At 36.7% G+C, this 27,974-nt stretch overlaps 1 protein-coding gene across 1 annotated transcript; it reads left to right on the plus strand.

Annotated features, from left to right (window-relative positions):
- On the plus strand, positions 1 to 27,635 carry LOC132104443 (dysbindin-like). Its single transcript, XM_059509920.1, has 4 exons — positions 1 to 312; positions 24,311 to 24,463; positions 25,635 to 25,778; positions 27,127 to 27,635. The coding sequence occupies exons 1-4, from the start codon at positions 21 to 23 to the stop codon at positions 27,402 to 27,404; spliced, it is 867 nt and encodes a 288-aa protein (XP_059365903.1). The 5' UTR covers positions 1 to 20; the 3' UTR covers positions 27,405 to 27,635.
- Positions 27,636 to 27,974: the final 339 nt, after the last annotated feature.

A 27,974-nucleotide genomic window follows, 5' to 3' on the forward strand; every position in this document is an offset into this window, starting at 1 on the left:
AATGCAGTTCCCCTCCTGAGATGCTGAGTGGTACATTCCTATCTACTACTCTCTGCTGCTCTGCCTCTCGGTCCATCAGACAGCCGAGCGCTCGCTGCATGCTGCACTGCTCCACAGCATCACTGGCCGTGTTTCTGTGTGTCAAACCATCCAGTGCTGCTTGTCTAGACGTTCAGGATGTGTGGTGGGTGTCCTGTGCTGTAAACAAACTACAACACTCCAGTACTCCCACTGTAAGACTCCTGGTCAGATTCGGCAACGGCATTGGGATGTCTTCCCCAGGATCCACCAGCGGCAGCAAGAGGAATTCTTGTAAGTAGCATCTCTCTTTCTTTTACTGCTGATGGCTGAAGTATCTTCTGACCTGCAGTGCTTCAGTCACTCTGCATGGGTTGTTTACAGATGTGCATACTGGAAAAGTGCAGCTGCACACATGTCATATCGATCATTTTCATGGTGATCTTTTGGTCCTGAAGCTTCATAGCCCCAGTCCCCATTCACTTTTACTGTATGAAAACTGCAGTTTGGACATTCTGCTAAACTTCTCCTTTTGTGTTACACTTAAGAAAGTAAGTCATGCAGGTTGGGACAACATTAGTGTGAGTAAATAATAACAAAATCTAAATTAGGAGGTAATTGTTTCCTAAAGAGGCTTTCTCCAGTGCCATTGTTGAGTAGTCTTCGGTTGGATTTACACACAGCAGTTTTTGCTGACAGCTAAAGCCAGTGAGTCAATGAGATGACGACAGAGGTGCTGATTAAAGAAACTAGTATTCAACAGAGAGCAGGACTCTAATCTCACTGCCGTCTTGTTTGTCTCTTCAATGCTTCATTTGACATTCTGCGTGCCAGGGTTCACTTGCTTTTACATTAAATATTAATATTGTTTAAATTAGCATGCGGCAGAAATGATTAGTCTTTGTATCAAGTTAATTTGGTAGTGTGCTGTATAGACTTTGCCCTCTCTCTTCCTGGCATTCCTCTGTGTTCCTAGACTGCAATTATTTCATAAAGATGACATGGATTGGATTTGAAGGTGTGTGTGTGTGTGTGTGTGTTCTGTGAGATTGAACAAAAGCAGTGAGGTAAAATGTTTTTGACAGAAAGCTGTCCAGGTCAAATTGTCCAAATTTTTCCTTCATAAACAATATATTTATGATTGCCATGTTTATTAAAGTCTAATCTGTGACTTTTTGACTGTAATGTGACTCAATAAATAGAGAACTTGCACATCTATGGCCCTTATATCTTCTTTATTGAGCACAAACATCGTCTCTGGCCTAATATATAATTTTATGAGTCACACATTTTGTTCAGTGTATTGTATGTCTTGATTGTCTCTAGATCACTAAGGTCGCAGAGCAGATCTGACTCACATTATTCATCAGTGGATTGCCAGATCCTCTAAGATTATTATAGCCATATTGTTTTAATCAACAAATCTGTCTGTGTTGCATATGTGCAACACAACACAACACAACACAACACAACCATAATACTTGATATAATCGGTGGTGATTTTGAATTTTTGGGAAATGCTAACTACATTAGTATTTAGTATATTGCTACCTAGCATAACTAAACTAGCATACTAGTGTAATGCATTACTGTGAACTACCTACTTGTAGTACTTGTACTTGCATGTTTAATTCAGTATATGGCATCCAGTTATTATAAAAAAAAAAAAGGTTATTTTGCCATTTTAAACCTAATTTTGTAAAGTTGCAGTCTAATAATAATAAAGTCTTTTATTATTATTTTTAGATGTGATAAATATAATTTTGGCTCATTCCTAACACTGAAACCAGAGCGCAGCAGTCAGTTTCTGAAAAAAAAAAAAAAAAAACTCACTCTCATTTTCTTCATAGGGAGAATTTATTATTATGTTTTTTTTTTTTTTTACATTAACTGTTCAAAGGCAGACAAACTGTTAAAGACATACCTACTGTGAGCTCCAAAAGCTGCCAATCAATAGTATAGGCTTCTGTTGAAGCTGTCAGCCTGCATTACTTCAACTGAATTTTTAAATAATCGTGTTTAACAGAGAATGTCCACCAATCAGCGAGCTGAAAAAAGTAAATCGCACTAAAACAACTCTTTAGCCTGTCCATGAAGCATTACAAATGTCATAAATTAGTCTTCTTACGCTCTCAAACTACTGAACTTGAATGTGTCTGCACATTTTAGAATAAAAATCTAATATATACTTTATAGAAGCATAATCAGTATCTCTAAATCGACAGTTTTATGTTACTACATAATTTTAATTTGATTATCATTCACAGCGCTTCATGGGTTTGTAGCTCTTTCCTCTTATTAAAACTGAAAGTACACAGTCTTTGACTTTTTGTCCAATTTCCAAATACTTTTTTTTTTTTTGCTTCAAATCAAATTTTGAAATGTTGATTTTATTCGAATATTGTGAATATTGTCTTAATTATTTAAGACTTTTATTAGGAGAAAAAAAAACACACAAAAAAACAAAGCTGCTTAAAAAGTGGGCAGTCACTAATGAACTGTATGGAAGGTGGAGCATATTGCATTGTGGGATAGGAGTATTCCCCACAGTGTAATGTAGTAGGTCATCTACAAAGACAAAATTAGCATACTAAGCACAGTATACAGTATAAATTGCACGCTTGAATGTGAGAAACATGAAACAGCAAATCTCGAATGCTCCAGTTATAAAAGCAAAACTATCTACACTGCAAGCATGCAGTGTTACAAAATGGGAGGTTGCAGGTATTAATTAGCTTTCATGTTGCCCCTTGTTCTTTACATGTGGTAAGGTTAGATATCGTTACAACTCAGAAGCTACAGAAGCAATTGTGATGGGAATACAACGCTCAGTGTCTTGCTGCATTACACATGTACAGTAAAAAGTCAAGGGAGTTTGGCACAGCCACACGCTCACATTCACAGAGCACTTGGTTAAACAGGTGTTCAGACGGAAAACAGCCTTGTGCTGCTCAAACTGCTTAACCTCAGTGAATCTGAAGTGTGCTGACAGTGCCGGAGGTTGAAGGGGTATGTAAACATTTGGATGCTCAGAATAAGAGCTTGAAGTAAAGGAGACTCAGAGGGAATTTGAATATGTGTGTCAGTGTGCAGAAGACACACATGCATATCTAGATATAAAAGTTGAACTGGGACTGACCCATATTCCATAAGCAGCTTTATACTGTATGTAGGGAGAAAATAGAACTGTAATGTAAATGTGAACGAAGATGGTATGCTGATATACATTATGTTTGGCTGATTGAATTATATGAGCTATTAAGAGGGATGTGCCTCTGTGTGTCATATATAACAATACAGAATATGTCAGTAAGCCTTTTTCTATAAGCGATCATTTTCATTCATTCATTTGTTCATTCATTCATTTGCTTGTTTTAGCTTTTTAAACAAAAATATTATTTGTATGATTTTTTTTAAATATTAACATATTATTATTACTATACCAAATATTATTTGTTATTATTAGTAGTAGTAGTAGTAGTGGTATTTGTTTAGTTTGATACAATGTATTACTTTTATTTAGTTTTATTATTTTATTTAATTGTCATTATTGTTATTATATTTATTTAAAATGATTTATTATACTATTATTGTTGTCATTTATGTTTTGCTTTTGATAATTAAGCTTTTAAGTTGGCCTCCAAATCTTACTAAATAAATTATACAAAATAGATACTATTTATTTGCATGTTTGTTTGTTTTAGTTGAAAAAAAAATATTATTTTTGTTATTAAGTTTGTAATATTTATGAATATATTTATTATTGTTGTTATAAGTTGTTTACTTTTAATATTATAATAATATAATTAAGTTAATTATTATGAATGATTTAATTATTACATAATTGTGGTTATCTGTTTGTTTATAATGGCAGTATTATTTTATTATTACATTAATTATTATTATTACTTGTAATTTAGTTATTATTATTCAAATATTTATTTATTATTATTGTTATCCCGATAAATGTGTTTTTAAATAGCATTTGCAAACTGAAATGGACATGAAATACTGAAGATAATTAGCTTATGCCGGTTACTGTGGGCTGTAAACAAGTTTTTCAGTGCTGCTATCAAACAGGTCCAGACGTGATTAACTTGCTAGCTGGAATAATGAACATAAACACTAGCAAATCAGTTATTTTGAATGACATTCCACACTGATTGTTTTGTCCCCTCAAACTTTTGATAAACAAATCACTGCACACAGTTCCCATCTGGGACTGTCGAGAATGACTTATTCTAAGTGATCTGAAGTCACGTGAAACCTTCACGGTTTCCTGTATGGCATGTCAAGCTGTTCTCAGAACAGTCGATCAATTCAAGTCTAAACCTCTGGTTCCCAGTGCAGGCAGATGAGACGAGACTAAGCCAGACCCCTGAGACCTCCGACTCACTTTCATAGATGTTCAAAGGAGAGACAATTCTGTCCAATCTATCCTGAAGACGTCACCCTGCCTGCCTCGTCTCATTCTTGTTTAACGTGCATGCTCTGTTTGGAGTATGAGAAACTCCATGACCATTTAACTTCACACACATAATGACCTTTCTTAATTTTCTAAGAATTTATAATGAACTAAACTAACATGCTTCAAAAACTTTCCACTGAAATATTACATTGTTTTTTTTATTGATTAATTATCTTAGATACCTGAGACACAGAACAAAAATAAATACAATGAATTACCCATTGTTATGATTTTCTGAAAATTGAAGACCTTGATACTCTTAGGTATCTTCAGCAGGACACTTTATTGAGAACTTTCTGTGTGTCGCTGCAGTCATCAAAAGTCTAACTAAGGGAGTGATATATTGTAGTTTACCGTATATACATTTAGGGGGCAGTGCTTAGAAATGGAGACAAAGCACCTGGTAGACGACCTTAATAAACAAAGCATGTAAATGAAGTATTCAGGGACAGTGACCTGCCCCATTTCACCAGTCATAATCCAATTAGCATAACTGTACAATGCAGACAACTTCATTATCATAGACTAAAAGGAGAATTCACGCATAGGGGTGTGTATTGACACTTGACTCAGGAATATGAATAATAGTCACCAATTCAAAGAATGAGGAAGGGGCGCCAAGAATCATCAAGAACAAAAAGGTGATAGTCTCAGTAACCTGGCTTATTTGACTTACAATAAAAGGAACAGAACAAGTGGAAGTCAGAGATGTATCACAGAAAATAATAGATATTTTATATAAATATTTTTGTGAAATATACAGGCAACAATATGCTGTCCCATAATACATTTGTCAAATTAAGTGACAAAATGGAATGAAGTGTGGCCAAGTAGGGTGTCCCATACTCAGAATTTGTGCTCTGCATTTAACCCATCCAAGTAGTAAATACACACACACACACACACACCAAAAGCAGTGGGCAGCCATTTTTGCCGTGGTATTGAGGGTGGAAGAGAGCGCTCGTTCACTCCCCCCAGCCTTACAGTCCCTGCTGGTACCAAGACTCGTACCTGCGAACTGCGGCAAGTCAGACTCTCTAACCATTAGGCCACGACTGCCTCCAAACATACCTCTTCTGAGGTAAATGGACATAGTTGGGTCTCTGGTATAAACAGAAAGTAAACCAATTTTAACCAAACATGAGTGTCTCAAACATGATAAAAGATATTGATATGACCAGATATGTCTGACTTCTGACCAAAAAGGCATTCTACTGTCCACAAAATGACATATATAAAGGCAAATTCAGCATAAGACCAAAGCAAATTTGCAAACATGTTATAATGTCATTAGCTTAATTTGTCTCAACTGAAAAGAATGCTGAGATACATTTTTATGTTAATAGTCTCCAGTCCCAAGTGTGAAAGAGTAATCGCAGACACACACACACACACACAACACACACACACACACACACACACAACACACACACACACACACACACACACACACACACACACACACACACACACACACACACACACACACACACACACACACACACAAACAGAGGTAGACAGGAAAAGCAAACGGCCAACAGCCCTTTAAGCAAATTAGTTGTTTGAGTTGGACTCTCAGCAGATAAGAGCAGGATTAGCATCCCTTCTGCAGTTTAATTACACAGAAAGACCACACACACACACACACACACACACACACAAAGACTTCATTAAATATGCTGAAATATGCTGCTCAAACTATTGAGATCAGACTAAAATGATTGTTAAAAATAAACTTTAGCTCCTTTAAGATCCATCAGACTGATTTACAGAGCTGTAGGTGCTACACAGAGTTTCAGTACATATACACATGCAGTACAATAAAATGAAATAACTCCATTTCCCATAGGGTCTGTCTATCTGTTTGGTTGAAGAGGGTGCTTTTACAGTTCCAGCTGTCTATAACATGTCACATCCTCACTATCAATAAAGCAGCTCTGCGGGATTATGATTTACAGTACTGTCCCGTAAAAATGAAATAACTAGTAGAAGATCCGTTACAGTGAGTGTGTGAGCTGTGATAGCACCTTAGCCCATTCAACCCACATCATTCTGCTACAAAGATGCTTGACAGCCAGAGGGAACATCTAGCGTATTGTAAAGGGCCACAATAAAAGGAAACATCAATAAAGGGGGATGGTAAGACGTCTTCAGTTTGTTCTTCAGTTATCGGGTTAAAAAGATGGTTGAAAAACCTTCACAGTGGTATATTGTTAGCAAACATCCTGTGGCATTTAGATGAATATGTTATAATGTGCTGTGCACTTTCCGCTCAGCAACAAAATAAACACAACATGATGATAGCAGCATCTAATCATAGTGATGTGGAAAGGTTTGCACTAGCTCTGCTTACCTCTCCAGTCAAGTCACATTACATTTATTTAAATAGCACTAATACAATAGATTGCTTTAAAGCAAGCAGTTTACAGTATTAAACATTAAACACATTGTATACAAAATCAGGCCAATACTTTGTGCATTTCTACACTGCCAACATCACACATTAGTCACGTTCCGGAATAAATTAGTGTTTTTGAACTAATTGGTTGAATGAATGATTCAACTGTAATTTATATAGTCAGTAGCAGAATCCATTCGCATACTGTCTGATTGAATTAGATCTTCACAAACGTTCAAAAGATATGTTCTATATACAATAGTATGAATCTGTAGAATGAATATAATTTGGACATAGTACATTGTCATTGTTAAGCATCATCAGTTGTGCTGCTTCAGTGCTATTCACAAGTCCTCTCACGTGGCCTCGTGTCCATTAAAGACTCACTTCAAAATCTTGCTGGAAGCAAGAATACTGTGAATTCGGACATGCTACTCTTTTGGCGTACTGTTTTCACTTACTATATTGTAGGGAAATAAACATATTTGAATGATTTATTTTTTTGAGCAAATCATTGAATGAGTCTCTTACTTACTCATAAAGACAGCCACTTGTTGCCCCTATTGGATAACGATGTACCTGCAGAAAATTTCACTGATAAAATTTCAGCTTTTCTCAACATGCAAAAACACACACTGGAAAGTCCCTAACTTCATGATTTATTTATTTATTTATTTAATGGTCACTAAATTTAAATTGTTATTAATGTTATTTGTCACCAGTTTAGTCAGTTTGGAGCCCTGCCACATTATCAGCAACTAATTTTAGATCCAGTAATGTTTGAGTAATGCTTAAGGACTTTTCATTACAGTAACAGTGTACTGCAGTGTTACTTGCATTTTAATGCACTGCACTATTTACTTTCTTCCTGTCACTGATCTAAAGGGATTATGGGTTAGGTTTGTAATGACTTTTTAATTAAAGGGCACTCAAAATGGTTTGTGCCACAATGGTTCTCTCCATGTTGTGGCCCCTCCAGATGCAGCAAAATCCCTTTCAGCCCAGTGGCAAATATAAACTGACACCCGAGTCGCCATTTTACATTTGTGAGCTAAACTGTGATTGTAAATGTAATACAAATTTATATGATGAGAGGGTTGGAGGACTTCTGTTAAAGAGCTACTTTCTGTGTATTGCATCATAGGTTTGACTCTCATTCAGCCTGACGCACCGCTCTTCCACTCGTGTGCACAAATACACTGCCTTTCCTATCTAGACGGCCTCATTTATAAGCAACTAACTATAATATGTTCAAATGGTCAGCACTGGACTTTAATTAACATTTTACATTACACTCTTTCGTTCTCAATCTTGTTTCCATTTAAATGGCAGTTGTTTTGATTGAGTGAGCAGTTTAGTGGATTCCTGTAGGCTGTTTCATGTGTTGTTTGTTAGAAGTATGTTATGTTATGGCACTGGACTTTATAGATACAGTATAATGAATAGTGGCATTTTCAGTGGGCAGGAAGCCTGTGCATTCTCATCCTTCAGAGAACAACAGCCCGAGGAATCAAAGTCTTTCCCTTTACACGCTAATGGTCATTCTGGAAACCCTGCATTATTTGCTTTTTACAGGAATGGTTGACACAAAAATCTAAATTAGGTCATTATTTAACCCTGTAAACCCTACCGACTGTGTAAAATCTTCTGACATCTGATTGATAGTTTATAATATTTAGCAAAAATGTTTTAAACTTTTAGTATAATTGTAAAAATTAAATCACATTTTTTTTAAATTAAGTAAAATTAAGATGAACTTTTATATATTGTCTAAAGTTTCAATAATGGTAAAATAAATAAATAAAGGAAAACAATTAAACATTAATTCTGACTATAATTTCAAATGTCGGCTTTACAGAGTTAAATCACCATTATGTGACTGCAACTCTGCATGACTTTATTTCTTCCACAAAACTATTCCTTTTATTTAAGGCAGTTTCGCTACATGCTAGCCCTGCTGTTTTATGGCTGAAAGCACTCCGATGTTCTCAGACCTGGAAAAAAGTGACAGAAAGAGGATGTCTGATCAATTTAAGGGAATTTTCAATGTGTAGAGCCTTCTTATCTAATAATCTTCTTGTCAGGCTGCCTAATCCTTTCAGACAGGCTATCACTGCACCGTCAGACTACTCCAGAATCTATCATATCATATTTCAGGGTTAAATTGGTATTTATAGCTTTATCAATACTGAGAGGCATGGTAGAATGCAGACAATTGAAACTGATACTCGCTGTGAGACATGCACCTGCTTTAGCCAGCAGATGCTAGCAGACGTCCTGCAGATCTGAGAGTAGGGTTTATTAATGACAGTTTTAAAGAAAAGTGTGATTTTATTCCATGTGTTTTGCATTTATACAGTTTGATGTGTATAGTAAAGGCTGACTTTATTTCAAATGTACATGCTTTCTCATTTGGTTAAATAACAATATTTTGCTTCATTATAAATAACTAGCAAGCCATGGTTCATCTGTGCCTTAACACTGGTACATTATATTGTAAAAATAAATAAATAAATAAATAAATAAAATAGCATTAATAGCATTAACATTAATCTTTAGGTGTTAATAATAATAATAATGCATTCGTGTAAGATTATGACATTTTTGCATTAATTTGCAAATGAAAACTTTCATTAAGGAAGCCCACAGCACAAAGGAATCATCTTGTACAATCTTCAGTTCTTTGTTACTGTCTTAATTTGCATTGGCTCATTTGCTTACGGTGACCTTGGTAAACTGGGATTGTTACAGCTTCCTCTAATAATTACCCAGGGGAATGTGTGGGTTTGCATGAGGATGGCACATATTTAACATAACACCATTTTACCTCTATCAAAGGGCAAAGCTCATCTATAGTCCCATTCAATCTAATCAAATTAACATAAGATGTTCAGATCTGGAGGGTTGGTTTAGAAAGCACAACCCTAAGGAACATACTTGCTGAAATGTGGGGAATCTACTTTTGTCCTAGTGTCTTCCACCTCCTTCATTCTCTTTCTCATGCTTGTGGCCTTCCATGTGTAAGAGTGGCCTCTATTATAGTTTGGGGTCATATATTCTATTATTGTGACGAGTGGGGCGGGTCAAGAGCCGTGGGAACGGAGTGAGGCCGGTGGAGTGATTGGGAATGAGCAGAGGTGGGTAGAGTACCCAAAAACTGTACTCGAGTAAAAGTAAAAGTACTTCTAGGAATATTAAAAGTAAAAGTACTAGTCTGAATAGTTACTTGAGTATGAGTAAAAGAGTATCGGATAAAAAATCTACTCAAGTAGTTAACTACTAGTTACTTTGGGTCATATATACTGAGCCTATTTTTATTTAGATATATAGATAAAATGTATGTGTGTGTGTATAAATATATATATTTCATCACCCTTTACTCCAGTCTTCAATGTCACATAATCCTTCAGAAATCATTCCAATATGTTGATTTACTATCAATGATGTTCTTTTTACCTTTGATACATCAAATAATCCTAAACAAAATGTCACAGGTTCCAAAAAAATATTAAGCAACAAAACGGTTTCCAGCACTGGTAATAAATCAATATATTAGATTTATATTTTGAAGGATCATAACTCTGAAAACTTGAGTAATAGCTGATTAAAATTCGGATTTGCATCACAAAATAAATTATATTTTAAAGTATGTATTATATATGTATAAATAACCTCTGACACAGAGAAGAGAGAAAACTCCTCACATGACCGTTAAGTTACCAAACGTCTGAACATAACAAACCAAATGCACATTGACGGATGTTCTTCTGTCTGCACGCAGAAGTATATTTCTGCAAGCGTAAATATTGTGGAAATATCATAATTAATTGTGTCTAGGTATATGGGGGTCATCATGTGACACAGCAGCCACAATAGCATATTGGCAAATTATTATTAAGCATTAGAAAAATTCCCAGACGCATGAACTATATAATGAAATATCTCATTATATAGTGAAGGAAGAACCAGAATTTTAGCGATGACTCACCTGAACGCCTCTGATTGGCCATTGCATTCATAAGCTCAACAGAATCGTGTGTGATTGGTTATAATGCGCACTGCTGTAAAAATGCATCTACATCTGTATCTATGGCTCAGCGACTCGCTGAACGTACTCGCACCGGTGTGATTGTATTAAAATTAATAAAATCTTAATCGGCTATTTTTTGTCTTTTGGAAGCTGCATTCGAGTTGACTCCCCTCTGTTATAAGTCACACGTACAACAAACTAATGTCACAGTGGTATCGTGTACTGTAATCGAGTGTAGCCCAAGTTATTACCTGTTAAACAGTAGACAGCACACGCGGTGTTCATCTAATAAAGATCTTCATCGCAAGCAATTATAGCCTTTGCAGATTTGCTTTCAATTCAGTGCAGATCCATAGCCACGTTTTCAACGCTGCTGATGAACCACTTCAGACGCTCAGCGCGTGCGGCAGGGAACTGAACGAATCATTCAAACTGATTCATGAACCAATTCACTGGTTAGCCAATTGGTTTGATCAAGCCTTTGAACAGAATTGACTCAAAAGAATGAATCATTCGCGAATGGACATCGCTCATTGTCCAGAGAAAAGTAGACGGCGCGTTTGGAACAAACTGAAGCATTTATAACATTTATTGCATTAAGATAAAGTAACGAGAGGAGCGTCGCCCACAGTAACGAAGTAAAAGTACAGATTTTTCCCAAAAAATTTACTCAAGTAAGAGTTAAAGTACCCATCTTTAAATATACTCCAAAAAGTATTAGTTACCCCAAAAAATTACTCAAGTAAATGTAACGAAGTAAATGTAACTCGTTACTACCCACCTCTGGGAATGAGCGACACCTGCTCCACTTACTTAATATTACTGCTTAATATTTTTTCAGAACATGTGATACTTTTTTAGGATACTTTGATGAATAAAAAGTAAAAAAAAAAAAAAAAAAGAAGAAGCTATGTTTTTAAAATAGAAATATTTTGTAATAACAATATACAATACTGGTCAGTAATTTTTTTTTCTTTCTTTTTTTTATAAAATCAATACTTTTATTCAGCAAGGATGTGTTAAATTAATAAAAAGTGATAGTAAAGAAAATATATTATTAGAATATATATTATTAGAATTGTTTTTTTTATTTTGAATAAATGCAGTTCTTTTTAACCTTTTATTCATCAAATATATTAGACAGCAGAACTGTTTCCAACACTCATAATAAATCAGAATATTAGAATGATTTCTAAATGATCATGTGATAGACTGGATGTTACATGTGACACTGAAGGCTGGAGTAATGATGCTGAAAATTCAGCTTTGCATCACAGGAATAAATTATTTTTTTAAAGTATATTCAAATAGAAAACTATTATTTTAAGTTGTAATAATATTTCACAATATTACTGTTTTTTCTGTATTTTTGATCAAATAAATGCAGGCTTGATGAGCAGAAGAAACTTCTTTCAAAAACATTAAAAATAGTAATGTTTCCAAACTTTTGGTCTGTACTGTATATATATATATATATATATATATATATATATATATATACATATATTTGTCCAATTTCTGTCGCGTCGCCAATGTGTATACTATGGTATAGTGATAGTGTCAGATGGCATTTGAAAAAAACATACCATGGTGTTTACAAGGTACTGTAAAGAATACCACGGGATTAGCATAAAACAAGTCCAAAAACAAAGTTTATGTAACTTCTGTTGGAGGACCAAGTCATTTAATCATTGACATGATTTCAAATTTTCAAAGTGTACATAACTGACCTATATTCAGTATCACAATCCCACGTTTTCCAAGATAACAGCATTTTTTCCAAGACATTAAACACCCACTACTATGTGTTACTCTCTGTTCAAGAGAAGCCAGTTGAAGCTGCTCAAAGCTCAAGTCCCGTGCTGTTGCAGATGCAGTGCCGTTGTAACAAGCTCATGAAGATATGATGAAGTGGTCGAGCGCAGGGGCAGCTCATGGCTGCTGTGTTTTGCTGTTTGCACGTTGCTTGGTTACCTGTTGAAAATCACGCAGTGTCATTGCCTGAGCCTCTCTCCCACTCAATACTACAGAATACTCTTCAACAGCCTTGAAAGCAAGTTAGAGAAAAACATAATCTAAAGTCATGGCAACAGATGCACCTAGAGGAGCTGCTGCAGCTGTTTACAAGTCAATTAGTATTTTGGGATATTTATATTCAATTTGTGGTGAACAATGAATCCTTTTACTCACAGGATCAGTCTTGCATTCGGTTTGAATTTTTGAACTATCCACATAATTTGATTTGTCTGGGACTCACTGGCTGTGCTTCCAAAGGTCCACAGTAAATGGGATCAGAGTTGAAACTGCTTGAATGTTGAGTGCCTCTGTAACTCAAAACATTAGGGACACGAGTCATATTAAAGGACCTTAAATCAGAATTCCAGGTTTAAAACAAGTTAAGCTCAATTGACAGCACTTGACATAATGGTGAACACAAAAATTTATTTTGATTTGTTCCTCTTTTTAAAAAAATAAAAATAAAAATCTGCCTGCCTGTGAGGAATTAACTGTCTCTATCAGCGTGTATCAGTAGTCTATATTTGTCCATCAATAGGAAAAACAAATGAGGATATAAGAGATATAGCAGATACTGTATATGAAACTTGATGAAAGCAGCGCTTATTTGCTTTAAATATTTTATACTGATAATTACCTTTATTTCAAGTGTCTCATTTTGTTATGAAAATGTTTGCATATTGGAATGGTCAGGTAAGTTTTTTTTTTTTGTGGCTTTAGTTCTCGTGCACTAAACTGAACATCCAATCAGAGTGCTCACTCTTATCGATGGCACTGACGCCAATCCAACATGACCATCAGCTTGGTGTGTCCCAGCAATTAAAAGTATGATAAAGTGTACTTCTTTTTCACAAGGGTCACATTTCTCCTTTTAAATCCTCTTGAAATTATCCCTTTTTACTTCTACTGTAAGCACTTTGACGTAACCTCAATGCTTGCTTTTAAAGAAAAGTACAGTCAACTGTTATTATTTTTAAGCCACAAATGCTGTCTATTGAGCTTAACTTGTATTGAACTCCAAATATTCCTCTGATGGTTTCATTCATAGCACTCTGTAGTGTAAAAGCGGTGCTTACAGGAGGCCTTCTGATGAGAAGTGTAACAGCCAGTAATTCTGAGGGTAGGAAAGCTGTCATCCTAAATGTAAACAAAAGGATTTGTTTTGTTCTCTGCCTGTTCCTCCCAAGCAGCTTGATACCCGCTGGCTTTCAGTCCATTACACATTAAGACATAACATTCTCACAGCTCGTATCTCTCTGACAGAAAAGTGAAGTAATAGTCTGAGGCAGTCCTTTGATCCTGGGCGGAGGCGTTTACAGCTGTTCAGCATGGATAATGGATTCTCTCAGAATGGCATATTAAATAACACTGATCGAAGCTCTGGGCTGTTACATTTTCATACCCCTGACTAGCGTGGGGTGTGAAGGGGGGTTTACTCAGAGTTAATTCGTCAGAAGATGACTTTGACATGTAATTTGTTGTCTGACTGGCTGAATGAATAATATATTATGATTGAACTACCTATTAATACTAGTATGGTTATTAATTAACATTAAGATTAATTCATAAATGCAGTGAACATTGTTTATTTTTAGTTCATGAAACGTAAAGCATGCACTAATGTTAACAAATTAACCCTCTATAAAAATAAGTGCATTGCAGACAGATGACAAACAGTTAAATTTATAGACAGACAGACAGAGCTAGAACAACAGAACAATAAACAGAATGATATAGATAGATTATAGTGAATTAATATGACCTACTTCTCAGCACTAGATAGAAAGTAGTCCAGACAGGAGCAGCGTGACTCAATCCGCTAGGAGGTTCACACTCGTACAAACCTACACTGACGGGTGTTAGCATGCAGGAATGCTGGAACACAACAGTAGACTCATCAGGCTAAATGAAGAATGGCAAGAAGAGAGAATGCAGCCTGTGGACTTCCGTCCATGTGTGTGAGTGTCCAATAAACCATGTAGATCTGCAGGCCACTCATTGGGTAAGATCTCCCTCTCTCGCTGTGAGAGAAGAAAAAATGAGGCTCGTAATATTCACTGCTGACTCCAAATGAAATGTGGTTTATTGATGTGTGAAAGAATCCAGTCACGAAATGTGCGCATACTGGGCAGACGCAGACAGGAAACCAGGACCGTGCCACAGATCACTCCAGTCAAACTCTCTCTGCATAGCATTAATTTATTAAACATCTTCTATCTCTGTCTGGGAGCATTATGAATGACAAGACTAACAGTGGCAGTGAACTTTAACACACTGAGCACATTTACATGATCAGTTTTTGTTTTTGATAACTTCTGCAGTTATCATGGAAACGGCTATATTTCTGCCGCTCCAAAAGCGCCTCCTGCTGGCAGAGGATGAATTAGCATTTTTCAGTAAGCCCTTTTTGTGCAGACCATTGCGAAAATTCACCCTATTTTTACGCAGCAAACACTCCGTTGTAAATGTAAACCTGTGGATCGACAAGAAGCTAATGCTAATGCATTTTAAAAATAAAAACAATTAAGACATTCAGATATATTTATATGTTATTAAATTAATATAATAATAGATATAATTGTTTAACCCTCAAAGACCGATATAGCTGCCCGCAGCTAAAAATAACTTTTGAACCGCTAATCCAATCCGAATGCTTTAAAAAGTGATGTAAAGCATCTCCCCGTTTCGGAGATATCCTATTTATTTCATTTGGATATTCAGACGCGCCGTAGTGCACGTGATTACATCATCACATTTTGACAACATTGATTCGTCAGAAGAAACCAATGCTTTCGTTCCTCTGAGCCAAACAGAAATGATTGTTTACGCGTAGTCCCACCCCCGAGCCCAGATTGGTTCAAACTGTACCATATAAGTAGTTCTCAAACTTCAACCAATAAGTAGTCATTTGAACTACTACTTAACATATTGCTTTTTGAAATATGAACGAACACAAAGTGAAAGTGAAGTCTGTCGCGAGTGCATGGATACAAACACAAACTAATACATTTGCATGAGAACACTCTCTGAAAAAGCTCAAAAAAACACACGACAGAGAACTTTGACATAAAACAAATCAAAACCAAGGTTGAAACAGTGGTACATATCTGATAAAGCACTGGAATTTATCTCTTAGGGCGTTAGGCGATGTTCCGGTAAAATCGATTCTGACACATATTTCAGCCATCGGATCTCTCATTTATATTACAGTATGTCTATTATAATTAAATAATTATACAAAATATATAGTTCAAAAAGATAGTTTGCACTGTTTTTTCTGTTGCACACTGAGTATTTCTCACTCATGTCGTGTAGTTTGTGAATCATTTGCACTGTATTGTTGAAGACAATTTGTGCAATTGTTTTACTATAGCCATGATGCATAGTTTGTGTTAGTTCATACTAAGATTGAAAATATATTTCTCAGAAGAAGAAAAAAAAACTTGTTTTGTTTGGTTTTGTTATCAAATAACATTCTTTCAATTTTCTTTACTCATTAAAATGTTTCTGGACACATCTCTATTGTTAGTTAACGAAATAGGCCTGTTTTTTTTTTACTTAAAAGCGCAGATACCAATATTGTAATAAATGGCTATAATTTGGGGAATGGTATATCTAAACAAAATTTTATTTGGAAGTGTAAAACACCCAGACACAACTGCATTTTTCTTAAAATTCTGTAATTTCATTCATTCTGCGAGAAAACGAAAGTAAAATTTAGACTTTGAATTAGTTCGAATTAAACTGTAAGTTCTCCTGTTTATAATGATATATGGCACTTGATGCTGACTGCTAGAATAGGTCTGAAAAACAAAGGAAAGTGCAGGTGTGTCAGGCGCCCCAAAAAATGTTCTAGGTCTTTAAGGGTTAAATTAATGTAATAATTAATAGTTCTGACTCATCCCTTTACTTAAAGCTAAAATGTGTGCTGAAAACCGTTTGCTTGTGTAAAAACCTGTAACTGATCTGTATATGGTATTTATTTTATTTGCGCAGGTATTAAAAAAGGTCTTAAATTTTTATTAAAATGTAAAAAGTCTTAAATTTGATTTGCATTGTGTTACAAATTAAATTAGTATCAGGCCTAAAACTAACCCCGATATAGTTTTATTCATTTCCAATTAAAATATCGTTATCATATTTAGCAGTCTGATCCCTCGCAGTAGGTGTGCTTCTTTAATCTCTCTCTAGTGAACAGCCACACTCCCTCTCATTCTGCCTTAACAGTGTCAATCCTATCCACTTCATACTTAAAACTCCTCATGTAGTGTATAAAATAGATTGCGAATGAGGCAAACTTTGATGGAGCATGGAGCAGTAAGAGGAGCAGGTGTCGCCACACAAAGACTAAGACATGAACTACGGCTGGTGTCAATGAGTCTTTACAACAGCCCATATGGCAAACCAAGCACATCGTCTTCCACTCAATAGTCCTCACTCCACTCACAGTACGCGTCTCTGTTGTTTCCATGACTCTGCAATTTGTCATTGCAATTACACACAAATGAAGCCATTACAAGAAGACAAACCGAGATAGATGGAGTGTGTGTAGGGGTATTCTGCAGGCAATCATTCATTTGCTCATTGCAGAATGACACAGTCAATAAGCAGATCCAATTAATCTGCATTAAATCACACAGCCAGATGTCTGCCATCAGAATGATGACTATAAAGCCTCCTTTCCCTCTCTGTCTCCCTCACATTGGGATCATTATGGACTTTAGGTCAGCACCTGCTCTCTTGTGGCAGTTTCTCACCTATTGGACTTTTACCAAAATTCTTCTTTGTATATGAAAAGCAGGAATACAAATGTCTGGGCACAAGCAATGAGTACACATTTACGTCATGGCCTCAGATAAGGATTAAACACACAAGAGCATCCTGGGAACATTGGCACTGGCAAGTAGCTTGTTTGGCTTTGCAGAAAATTAAACATCTTCTTCTGAACAGTTGAGCATGTCACAGCCCTTGTGAAAAACAAGAGCACTTAACTGCATTGAATGTGCACTAGGAGTGTACTTCAAATCTTATAAGTATGCTTTTTTTATGTACTTGCAGATAATATAATATTAATGGAATAAATGGTTACCTAAGTGTACTTAGAGTACACTTTCAGGACTGTTTCTTAAGTACTTTAAGAAAGAGCACATTTAATAATGTGTAAAAGTAAAAAAAATCAAATAAATTAAGTTCTTAGTTGTAATTTTAATCGTAGTGTGTTATTTGATGTGACATTTAAGATATAAATAAATAATATATACCCCCTGTTTCACAGACAAGGTTTAAGCCTAGTCCCAGACTAAAATGCAAGTCTAAGCTGTTTTAACTGAAAGAAACTTGTTCTGACTAATGTTCAAATATATCAGATGCACACCAGTAATGGTATTTTTATTTTTTATTTTTTAAGGCATGTTAATAAAAATGACTAATTGAACTATGGTCTAATCCTGGCTTAGTCTAAGCCCTGTCTGTGAAACCAAGCCATAATTTATAAATTGCAACTACATTATAAATGTGTAATTACAAATATATTCACGAATACATGACATACAAGTTCCAATACAAATAACATTAAATGATTTAGTTTACCATAAATGCTTGTTTGCCCATTAAGCATTACACTATATTTCAAAAAGATAGAATATAAATTTGTAACTAAATCGTACTTAAGTGGATCAAAAAGCACTGTTAATGTCTGCTAAGTGCACTTTTCAAAACTTTTATTCGTCACATATAAAATTATATATAGCATATATAACCAGCAGTGAAATGTGAGGATTAAACTATAATGTATTTTCATCCAATTGCAGTTAACATTCAGTTAAATGTCTGAAAACATCACATTCAGTTCACACATTAGTATATTATTTAGGTAATAAGTAAAAAATAAACATGAAAGTAATCCTTAGTACTTGTGAACTTGGAATATATAGCATAAAAGTAGCAGAATTTTTTAGTTCATGTTCCACAGAAACAGAAAGTCATGGGTTTGGTACAACATGGTGAATAAATAATCACAGCATTTTCATTTTTGGATGAACTGACCCCTTCTGATGACGTCATGCTATATGGACAAAGGTAACTGTACATAATGTTCATAATGTTTGCCCAAATCGTTGTTATAAAATGGAAGTTAAAACTGGAACGACAACAATACCCTGACTCTGTGGCTGTGAGCAGATGGGAGTTTTTAAACAGGATTCAAGAGCTCTTGAATTCTGCAGATTCTCCAGAGGGAGATTAAATCCAGTTCACCCGAAGAATTATATCTATGACAATAACTATAATCATAACATTTTAAAAATCACTGTAGAGTGCAACTATAATGATAATGACGGGAAATTAGAGTGGGATCGCTTACATAACAGTTAAGCAGTTATGATTTTATATCTTACATTAAACAGATCATTATGTGTTGTTTGGATAACATGCAGCTTATGCTGTTATTGGTGTGAATGGGCTTTTAGGACAATAAATTCAATAAAATGTCTCTGTCCAGAAACTTTCCAAGTGCTAAAATGTAAGAACTGGAAGCTATTTAGAAGAGGAAAGCGTCATTTTTGCTAATGTTCCTTGTCTGATGCTTGAGTCCAATAGAACAGCTGTTCTCAAACAATAGGCCAGGGCGCGCTAGGAGGCATCAGCAAACTTCCAAGGGGACTACACATTTAAAACTGTTAGAAATTGCAGCAATATTATATCTATTTACAAACAGATTGGGAGGTCTAATAGTAAAACCTGTTGGCTTTAGCAATCTTTGCATTATACACTGTACCAATGGTCAAAGTTCAAAAATGGGAAGAAATCAGTGCAGCGGTTTGGGAATCTCAATATGGGTCCAGCAATGAATTGTTAAATTGTATACATTTTCACTGATCAAAACCCAAATGTGGGTCACTTTGCATTCAGCTTGTATGTTTTTCTTTGTCTGAAGAGCAAATCAACTTGAAATGTATCTTGTATAAAATTTGTAGTATTCTCTAGGCCTCTAGAAGACTGTACTGTATTTCTTAACTTAAAACTCTCTAGTCCTCTTAAAGCTGTTGAGAAAATAAGTCAGTTCAGTCTTAGGTCAGTGCATCTGGACAGCAGCGGCAAAGAATGAAGCTCCTCTCAAGAGAAATAACAGTCTGAAGGAGAACTAGACTTCTAACAAGCTGAACTCTCTTTCTGAGCAGCGATATCTTAGAGGAAATACTCTCAGACAGCAAAATCAGTCTGACAGTCTGGGAACAGAATATTACATGCCTCTATATTACAGTGTCACGCACAGACTGTTCTATTACTCTTAGTCATAATCACATTATAAGATCCACACAAACACACAAGCATATGCACACAGCATCATTAAATTAGCTGTAATGAGCTATTATATAATAGTAACTTGCATTACTATGAGAGAAGGAATGTATAATGATTACAAAATGGGAACATTAATCATGCTGTAGACATGCTAAATGATTACTATATTACGTGGTATGTACATGCCCATATTATAGACTGAGACTGTGATTGAGACATTTGAGGGATACAGTGCAGTCAAACCATTTATTACACAACATCTCACCACAGAAATAATTAAGGCAATAAAAGTATTAAGACAAACATGTTTTAAAACCTTACCAGTTGTTAGTTCTCTTATAATCGATTACAGCGTACAAAACAATCGTAGCAAAATGGCAGCAGCTGCGTTTGTATAAAACGAGAGCGAGTGGATGGATGACATGACTAAATAAGTGTAATACTTTATTAGCTAAACAAATGCAAAGCTTCCACTAGGTAAAAATCGTTCAAGCAAGAGTACACCGCCGAATTGTGTTACCCGGATGAGGCTGTGTTATTAGCTTTTACTGGTTGTTATCGAGGGATAACATACCTCGGTATGTCGCGACTGACCAATCAGAATCAAGTATTCCACAGAGCTGTGTAATAATACTGGTTGATTGATTCTTGACTGACCAATCAGAATCAAGTATTCCACAGAGCTGTGTAATAATACATGGTTGATTCTTACAGTATGTAGGACAAGAAGTGCAACTTCTATAACGATTATCAAGTTAAAAGTCCAAAATAAACATTTAAATAATCACTTTACAAACTGACCATGGCCATTTTAAAAATTATTATTTTTATTAAGTACAAATTTAAACACATATCACTTTTAAATTGCATTAAAACATATATATGACCCTGGAGCACAAACCCAGTCTTAAGTCGCTGGGATAAATTTTTAGCAATAACCAAAAAATAAACATAGTACAGGTCGAAATTATCGATTTTTCTTTTATGCCAAAAATCATTAGGATATTAAATAAAGATCATGCTCCATGAAGATATATTATTAATTTCCTACCGGAAATATTTCAAAACTATATTTTTGATTAATAATATGCATTGCTAAGAACGTCTTGTTCTTAGTGGACAACTTTATTGTTGTATTTATTTTTATTTATTTTTAATTTTTTTTGCACCCTCAGGATAAAAATTTTCAAATAGTTGTATCTCGCCCAAATATTCTCCTATATTCAATTCAATTCAATTCAATTCAAGTTTATTTGTATAGCGCTTTTTACAATACAAATCGTTACAAAGCAACTTTACAGAAAATTATGTTTCTACAATATTTAGTAGTAGCTAGTAGTTTGTGCACGTTTGACAGGATTTTAGAAAAATAATAATAATAATAATAATAATACAAGACGTAGTCAGCTAGATGATGAACTATCAATATTATTAATTAATAGTAATTATATGATGCAGTCACACATGTAGCAATAATTGTTAGTTCTGTTTGTTGATTCAAGGTTAGCATCATCTGGGGTCCTCTGAGGGTCAGCATCATCTCTTCTCAGGTGTTCTGGATCCAGACTGGAGCTTGTGTAAATCCTAGTTACCACGGGATGTAAATCCCGTGGCAAAACATAGAAACAAAATAGAGACATCATTAGCATAGCTGCTGATCCAACAAAGTAAAATTAGTTTAACCCAAGCTAAAGAATAAAAATGCAGATGCAACTACACTCACAATTTAAGAGATACATTATTCGAATGCTTGGCGAAAGAGATGCGTTTTTAATCTAGATTTAAACAGAGAGAGTGTGTCTGAACCCTGAACATTATCAGGAAGGCTATTCCAGAGTTTGGGAATAGCCTCCTGTACATACAGACAGTTGGTCTGGGAACGCCACTGGTGTTGTGCCCAATTTTGACCCCTGCCAAATTATTACCCCCCCCCATTCAATCACTACCTGATTGTCTAATCCTAACCCCTCCCCCAAACCTACTACTAAACCTACCAATACTAGGGGGGTAATAATTTGGCAGGGGGTCAGAATTGGGCACAACAGTGGTATGCATATATAATTAGCCTTATCATTCTATCTTAAGCAAAACTATGTAGCCTAGTGTCGAACCTAAACTCGCATGAAAACGCAGGTATACGCCATATACCCACTAGAAAAGGCCAAGGATTTCCGTATACCCACTTAAAAAAGCGTGAGGATATGTAACAACTTTTTTTGAGAATGTAGTTGTTTAAAACTCAAATCTGTGGTTTATTTATAAAGACAGCACCTATTTAAAAATGTAAAAATGTAAAACGCCGATCTCGGAGACGTGAGCTCCACGCGATCAGCGAGAGCTCAGTCCTCATGTATCCACCGAGAAGCAGCCTCACCTCGGCTAGACCTTCTGATGTGTGCCACTGGTTCTGATGTCTCTATAGTGGTTAAACATAAAATATAATTCGTTTTGGGTAAATCTTACATTTAATCTTTGGTCTATATTCATTTTATCTATATGTTAAAATGAAAATAAAAAAAGAATTTATAAATTTTGCAAATTTATATAATATTTCGTTTCATTGTAATGGCTGTATATATACACATATCCCTGAACTAAGAAAATTTCTGCAGCTGTTATTATGTTTAAATGAAAACGAAAGGAGGCAGTGGTATTTGATATCCTATTTCGTTTTATTGTAAATGTACAGTGAGGGAAATTGCAGTAGCCAAGGCGAGCTGACTGATGTTATCAAGTACGGTGCTGTTTGCAGAATTACCGGACCTGCGTCCTCGCGGACATCACACTCCTGAGTCGAATGCGCAAAGTCTGAACTACCGAGGATGCAAGTCCGAAATCAGCGTACTTTGTATTGAGAAACGCGTGCAGATCTACGTCACCAGTCTATTTGCCTAATCTTCCCGGTACTTTACACCGCGGTGGAAACGCAGAAAGCAGCAGGTCTGGGGGGGAAATAGTTCCTGGGGAAAAAAGTTCCTGGTACAAATGTTCCGGGTAATTTCGCTGGAAACGTGGCAATAGTGGTGACCAGGAACCTGAATGACTCCACTGCAGCCACAGTGCTGTTCATGATGGTGAGTAGGGGGAGAGCAGGGGGGCTTCTCCTGAAGTCCACGATCATCTCCACTGTTTTGAGCGTGTTAAGCTCCAGGTTGTTGAAAGTGCACCATACAGCCAGCTCTTTATCCTCCTGTCTGTAAGCAGACTCATCACCGTCCTGAATGAGGCCGATGAGTGTGGTGTCATCTGCAAACTTCAGGAGCTTGACAGAGTCCTTAGATGTGCAATCGTTAGTGTACAGGGAGAAGAGCAGTGGGGAGAGAACACAGCCCTGGGGAGCTCCGGTGCTGATTGTACGGGTGCTGGATGTGTATTTTCCCAGCCTCACTAGCTGCTGCCTGTCTGTCAGGAAGCTGTTGATCCACTGACAGACAGAGGTGGGCACGGAGAGCTGAGTTAGTTTGGGCACTCAAATGATCGTGTTAAAGGCCAAGCTGAAGTCCACAAACAGGATCCTCACATAAGTCCCTGGTCTGTCTAGGTGTTGCAGAACATAATGCAGTCCAATGTTTACTGCATCGTCCACAGACCTGTTTGCTCTTTACAGTCGTTATCTTACTGATAACTCAAAACAATAACTCAAATTGCAATAATGTCCCCCCACTCAATTCACTGTTTTGCATTAGTAGTTCTTTAGGTAGCATTAGCATAGCTGTTCTTCATGTTCACCCAATGGTCAGCACTGAGTTTTAGAGAGCGGTCCACACAATTAACAAAAAGGAAACTACTGAGTTTATGAGATAGACTGTTCAGATGACTCTTAAAAATACAAATGTTTTTGTATTGTTAAATTTTTTTTAAGGAAACATTTAATGAGGCAAAACAGAAAATTAATAATAAACATTAGACAACCTAACCCTTCAGAACTTTTACCAATATAGAGGGCTTTTTACGGCATTCTCCAGACCCAGTTTTGGATGTCTTGCATGGGTGACAGAATTTTCAGAATATTTTAACAGGTTTTGTTATCTTTCGCAAAGTTTGCCTTATCACCTTTCTTTTCATCCTCCAATTACAGCGGAGCTGGAGCATGCTCAGAGAGTGCCGGAGGCGGAGCCTGTCCAGCCGCAGGTAAAAATAAAGGACAGGCAAAAGTTTTTTGAGGAGGCTTTTCAGCAGGACATGGAGCACTACCTGTCCACAGGATACCTACAGATCGCGGAGAGAAGAGGTGAGCTATGTCCATGCCCTCAGCTCAAACCAGGACCAGATCAATATGTGCCAGACACTAATTATAAAAAAAAATCTTACAAAAACCTAATGTACATAGGCTTTTATATACATATATATATATATATATGAGAAATGTCTGCTGAGATGGTCTGGTACAAAAACACTCAGCAATTGTTATTACAAATAAAAGTGGCAGGTCCATGGCACCCAAGATATTGGATTGGGGAAGCTATTCCCAGCCCTGAAGCAGATAAACTGAGTGTTGTTTCCTCTTCCACCCAGTCAGTTCGTATAATATGACTTATGGTGTATGAAAATGTACAAAAGAGCAGCTGAAGAGAGTTTTTGTGGAACAGAAAGTCCAATGGGTAATGCTGATTCAATAGTAGATAAACAAACGGAAAAGTATTGAGGCAGACCTAAGATCAACCAGAGGGCGGGGCTAGAAAACCCTTCAGTTCTGTTTATGCTCACAACACAGTGCAAGTGGCATATCTCATCAGTAAATTGGTATGTTTGACTTGAAGCAGCCATCAGGTCATTGCTATTATTTTCAGCAAGGTGGGAATATATACCAATCCCCTGTGAATCTTTAGGGAAAATTTAGACCTGGATAGTTTTGGAGTATCGACTGAAATTGTGTTGTAAGAGTGTTTTGTGTCATTTCTCTCAAGGCATACACACACAGACACTGAGTGTGTGTGAGTGTGCGGTTGTGTTTGTGTCTCAATACTGTAAAGGGGAGCTAACATGTCTCTCTCTTTGCTGTCCACCTCCCTGTGCCGCTGCGCTCTTACACAACCTTGAGGTACGCAGTTCATGCTCTGCTTACTGATGTCACGCTCACACACGCACATGTGACGGGCATGCCTCACGCCGCAATCTGTGTTTGTGAAGCATGCGCTAATGGCATCACAGAGTCAACATAGCTGCAAGGTGACGAATCCAGGACATAACTCTGTACATCAAACGAGATCTGACACAACCAAATTTGCTCTTCTATTTGCCAAGAGTTGACTCAAGAACTCACACGAAGGATTTCTTTGTCCACAGAGATGCGAACTCCTTGCGTTAAAACGCTCATCCTGGACTCAAATCCTTGACATATCTTAGTGACTGAAGTATGAGTTTGCAGGAAGTGATGTTGTTGGTCTTCCTTTGGTTCACAGAGACAATAGGAAGCATGTCATCAATGGAAGTGAACGTGGACATGCTGGAGCAAATGGACCTAATGGACATGTCTGACCATGAGGCGTTGGACGTCTTCCTCAACTCTGGTGGAGAGGACAACAGTGTGGCCTCACCGTTACTGGGTATACATACATATACTGGCACATCCCAACCATCAATCAATATTTTTACTCACTGTAAAGGTGTTTTTGCTTTGTCATGTGTGATTTTTAAGTGGAGCCCGACTGATTTCCATAAATCTAAACCACATAACTAATGATGAAAGTGATTTCCTGGTATGGCGTCCCTCCTTATGTTTAAAAAACTCTTTAGTTCCACTAATGCTGAGAGGTTATTAAATTAGAGCCAGCATTTAGCTCCGCCGTCAGCAGGACACGCTGATATGATGTCTCTGTTGTTTGATTGCTTCCAGAGAAGAACAAACAGGTTCTAATCACTAATTACATTGAGCTGCACTGAAAGCCAAGTTGTCTGGATTATACAGGCAACATCAGGAGACTGGACATCTGGTTCCAAAATCAAGTGCACTGCCTCACTGTCTAGTCTACATAAGCAGCTACCTATGAATGCAGGCTAACTGAATTTAAAATGGAATCTGAAGTGATATGCAATACATTCCACTAGAGTTTAATGCTAGCATTTTGTGTGTTGCTAGCATGATTTTTTTCTTCTGTATTGTGATGCATTCAAGTGTCACAAGACAAAATGTAGGTTGGGGACTTGGTTGGACATCGGATGTCGACTGGATGTTGAGATGTGGGAGTGTCACTCAAAAGTGGTGGCAAAGTTTCTGAATATTTCCAAAATCCTGGAACGTTTCCACCCCTTAGCAACCCTACTCTCATGCCATCCAATATGTAGGTGAGTTTATTTCTTCATCAGAACAGATTTGGAGAAATGTAGCATTACATCACTTGCTCACCAGTAGATCCTCTGCAGTGAATGGGTGCCGTCAGAATGAGAGTCCAAAGAGCTAATAAAAACATGACAATAGTCCACAACACTCCAGTCCATCAATTCGTTTTTGGGATCTGAGTATGCGGTGCTTTGTCATTAAAACATGTCCCACAAAATTTCACAGAAGTTTCACAAAGTTGATGGTGGTCACATAAGATTAATTTAGATCCAAATTTGGGGACAAAAATTATAAATTTTCAATTGAAGCACAACTCACATACAAGTGACTTTCAAACTAAGCAGCTTTTTTGTTGGTCAGCACAGTAAATTTGCATCTTTACGTGAAACTCCATATTGTGTGGATTCCTATTGAAATGACTGGAATTAGCCCACAAAAATTTGCAGAGAAACAGTAAATGTGCCTGTTCCATTACAACGCAACTGTAGGCAGCTTACTAGGTTTTGGAACAGATCTCCAGTAACCTGAACATTGTCTGATCAATGCCTGACTTTTCAAGAGTCATTTGCATTCCTAACCCTTTTCTTCTTCCTGTCTGAATGATTCTCTCTCAGGTCCGGACGTGGAGTCGTTCACCTCTGAGATCTCTCTTCAGGTGCCCACACAGGCCGACCTGAGACACAAGCTGGCGTCGCTGTCCTCCACCTGCACAGACTCAGCCAGCCAGGACACGGAGGCGGGTGAAGAGGAGGACGACGATGATGATGCAGATGATGAGAGGGGACCAGCAGACATCCGCGGCTCTCCACTAGTTCAGCCAGATCAGGAAGAGGTCGAGGCAGATGCCACGATACCCGAGAGAGAACAAAACCAGCCAAACAAGAACTGTTAGAGCGGCAGCTCTTCCTGAAACACGGAGGATGAGCAACAGACTCTTAAGAGGAAGTGATGTAGTTAGTGGTGTGCTATGCACTTGCCTTCAAAGGAAAGTTGTGCACTGGTGTTTTATGAAACCCTTTTGGTTTTTGTAAAGAAATTCTTTGTCATGTGCTGTGCAGTGTGAAGCCCGATCCTGTGTCTGCCCTTCAAATCAATAAATAGATTTTATTCTGTTGGACGTTCACTGCATTTTGCCGGTGTGCCATTGTTGTCAGTTACAGTGATATAAAATACATCATTTTCTAATCATATTCCTTTCACTCTACAAACTAGTTTGATCAGTTGCATATCTTGTAAATCCAGATCTAGAGTATTTTGTGATGGTTTTAGATCACAAATGTTCAAAAATATATTCAACAGTGATGTTGAAAATCAATAATGCTTGAGAGGCCTCAGGCTCAACAGAGTATGACTTTGATAATTGTAATGAAAACACCACAATTTCGGCTCTAAATCGAGCCAAGCTTTAGTACTTCACATTACCAGCATGTTTCTACACCAGGGGAAACAATGCAGGAGTAAA

This window comes from Carassius carassius, chromosome 25, assembly GCF_963082965.1.
Source record: "Carassius carassius chromosome 25, fCarCar2.1, whole genome shotgun sequence".
Taxonomy (NCBI): Eukaryota; Metazoa; Chordata; class Actinopteri; order Cypriniformes; family Cyprinidae; genus Carassius; species Carassius carassius.

Excerpts from the sequence above, each read along its gene's own strand:
- LOC132104443 (XM_059509920.1), top strand. The coding sequence starts at position 21 with ATGCTGAGTGGTACATTCCTATCTACTACTCTCTGCTGCTCTGCCTCT. Across the intron at positions 313-24,310 it reads CGGCAGCAAGAGGAATTCTT|CGGAGCTGGAGCATGCTCAG; the intron begins GTAAGTAGCATC and ends CTCCAATTACAG. Across the intron at positions 24,464-25,634 it reads ACAGATCGCGGAGAGAAGAG|AGACAATAGGAAGCATGTCA; the intron begins GTGAGCTATGTC and ends TTTGGTTCACAG.